Below are 2,526 nucleotides of genomic sequence, written 5' to 3' on the forward strand. Positions count from 1 at the left end.
GCTCACAGTCCTGTGCCACCGAGCCCTGTCCCTGCCCCGTGTCAGGGCTATGCTGGGCTTTGTGGGGGCCCTGCTGCTGCAGCCACATGCAGAGCGTGGGGACAGGAGGCATGTTCAAAGGGGGATGACAGGGATGTACCCCAGTCCCAGTGGGTGACAGTTTTGGGGTCAGTGAGGAGTGGGGACTGCAGGCGGGAGCATCGCTGCGGCCGCGTTTCCGAACGCTCTGCTGGAATGTTTTGCTTTTGGTGCCATCCCTTCTATTCCCACTGTCTCTCATTAGGTTTGCAAGTAGGCACTATTCTGATTCATATATCTGTAACTGTCCCAGCTGCTGCACGCCACCGCGAATGCTCCCGCGGGGACAGAGCTACGGGCGCTCCTTCACCACCGGCCAGGTACGTTCCTCGGCACGGGGAGCAGCTCGGGTGYGGTGGGTGCTGCCCTGAGCATCCCTTCCCTCACCACCCACTCTCCCCAGATCAACGACGAGCTCAACCACCAGTTTGAGGCCGTCTGCGAGTCGGTTTTTGGCGAGGTGGAGTCTCAGGCCGTGGAGGCGCTGGACCTGCCCGGCTGTTTCCGCATGCGGAGCCACAGCTACCTGCGGGCCATCCAGGCCGGCTGCTCCCAGGACGACGACTGCCTCTCGCTCTTCTCCATGTCGGCCCCTCCTGGGCCGCCCATCACCAGCAGCATCCTGAAGCCCAGCACTTGTGAGTCCTTGGGGGTGGCAAGGGCTGGGTCAAGTGAGGGACCCCCACATCTCCCTGTCTGCTCACCTGGGTGCCTGCCAAGGGCTGCTGCTGCCCCTCCTCCTGTCCCCGACCCCTACAGCCCTCAGAACACGGTGTGAGCGTCCTGCTCGTGCCTCAGTCCTGGTCAGGGGGCTGCTTGGTGTCCCCAGCACCCCTTTGCCATCCCCTCCTGYCCTCCACTTCTGTCCCCATTTCTGCCCCTTGCTGGGTGCTGCAGCAATGTGGCCAATGTAGGTTTGGGGTGTTTTCCAATCCCCAAAAACTGGCCAAACAGCCCCTCTGAGCCCCAGCCCAGATCTCAGCCAGCTGAGGGGCAAACCCTGTGGGACCACGATCCCTGTGCTGTGGGAGGAGATGGGCACCATTCCCCAGGGCCCCTGTTCGTGTCGGGAAATGAGCAAATGTCTGTGTTTTCACGTGCCTTTTTCATCCTGCGCCTCTCCCACAACAGCCTTCAGTTACAGAAAAGCTCCACCTCCCATCCCTCCAGGAACCAAAGCCAAACCCCTCATCTCCGTCACGGCACAGAGCAGCACCGAGTCCACTCACGAGAGCTACCTGCCCAGCGAGGTCGCCCGCAGCTCCGCCTGGTCCAAAGACGCCGCGGCYCGCTGCAACTCGGCCGAGAGCCTGGAGAGCTCCAAGGTGACGGCCGTGGCTCTGGACCTGCCGCCGGTGCAGCCCCGCGCCGCTCCCAAACCCTCCACGCTCATCATCAAGGCCATCCCGGGCCGGGAGGAGCTGCGGAGCTTGGCGCGGCAGCGCAAGTGGCGTCCGTCCATCGGTGTCCAGGTGGGCCCCGTTTGTCCCCTGCAGGGCTGTCCGGGCGGTGTGGGTGATGCCCAAGTGCCACACCGTGTCTTGGGGCTGCCCTCCAGCGCTGTCCCTCTGCCCCTTGGCAGGTTGAAGCTGTCTCTGACTCGGACACGGAGAGCCGGAGCCAGAGGGAGTTCCACTCCATCGGGGTGCAGGTGGAGGAGGACAAAAGGTACCACASGGMTGGGCTGGGCATTGGGACCTGCCACACTCGATTGGGTTCYCCCAGGGGCTTTCTGAGCTCTACACACCATCATCAGCACCCCACAGCGTCTTTTCCCTCTCCATATGAAACTCCAGAGCTCAGTACTCTCCCCACTCCAGGCCGCTGCCCCCACCTGGGGCATGATCTGGCCTTTCCACCCTCACTGCTGTCCAGAAAAGGAGTTGCCCTTTTCCTGCCCTGTGCTGGGTCTCTGCTGAGCTCAGCCCTTAGCCTTGATCCCGGGCCAGGTGCAGATGAACCTTTGGGCATTTCTGCAGCTAACCATGACAGTTTGGCCGGGATGGGRATGCCAGGTGTGCCAGAACCTGCCTGGCCCGCAGGAGGGGAGCTTCGGCATTGTGCCCGTGCAGCCCGGTGCACGCTGCTCTCCATCCTCGGTCCGGTGCTGGTAGCCATGGAAACAGGCTAAGAGAAGAGGAGATGAAGGACTGGCAGATTGCAGCTGCTCGGGGTTGTCCCTGTGGCCCTGAACACTCCGGGATCCTCCCTGGCATCCCCAGCTCCATCCTGCCTGTGGGCATCCCTCATCCTGCCCATTGCAGCACCTGACGGGGGGGCAGGACAATCCCAGGGTCCCCAAGCTCTCCCTCTCACAGGACAATCCCTGCTGATCACCAGGGTCCCCACGTTCTCCCTCTCTCAGGGTTGGCACAGGACAATCACTGCTGGCCACCAGCAACCCCACACTCTCCCTTTCTCAGGGGGGACAGGACAATCCCTGCTGAC

The 2,526-nt window shown here is 62.8% G+C and overlaps 1 protein-coding gene across 3 annotated transcripts in view; it reads left to right on the plus strand.

Moving 5' to 3' along the window:
* Window positions 1–2,526, plus strand: part of DLGAP3 (DLG associated protein 3) — a 27,985-nt gene that overhangs the window by 21,269 nt on the left and 4,190 nt on the right. For 2 of the 3 annotated variants that reach the window (XM_057383516.1, XM_057383514.1), the window contains exons 5-8: window positions 284–398; window positions 482–716; window positions 1,210–1,550; window positions 1,661–1,746. In XM_057383516.1, coding sequence (XP_057239499.1) covers window positions 284–398; window positions 482–716; window positions 1,210–1,550; window positions 1,661–1,746 — 777 coding nt within the window. The remainder of the gene's footprint in view (window positions 1–283; window positions 399–481; window positions 717–1,209; window positions 1,551–1,660; window positions 1,747–2,526) is intronic. The other variant, XM_057383517.1, reaches the window with a different exon arrangement.

Source organism: Malurus melanocephalus, unplaced genomic scaffold, assembly GCF_030028575.1.
Source record: "Malurus melanocephalus ecotype Western Australia unplaced genomic scaffold, MMel_1.1 scaffold_638, whole genome shotgun sequence".
Lineage (NCBI taxonomy): Eukaryota > Metazoa > Chordata > Aves > Passeriformes > Maluridae > Malurus > Malurus melanocephalus.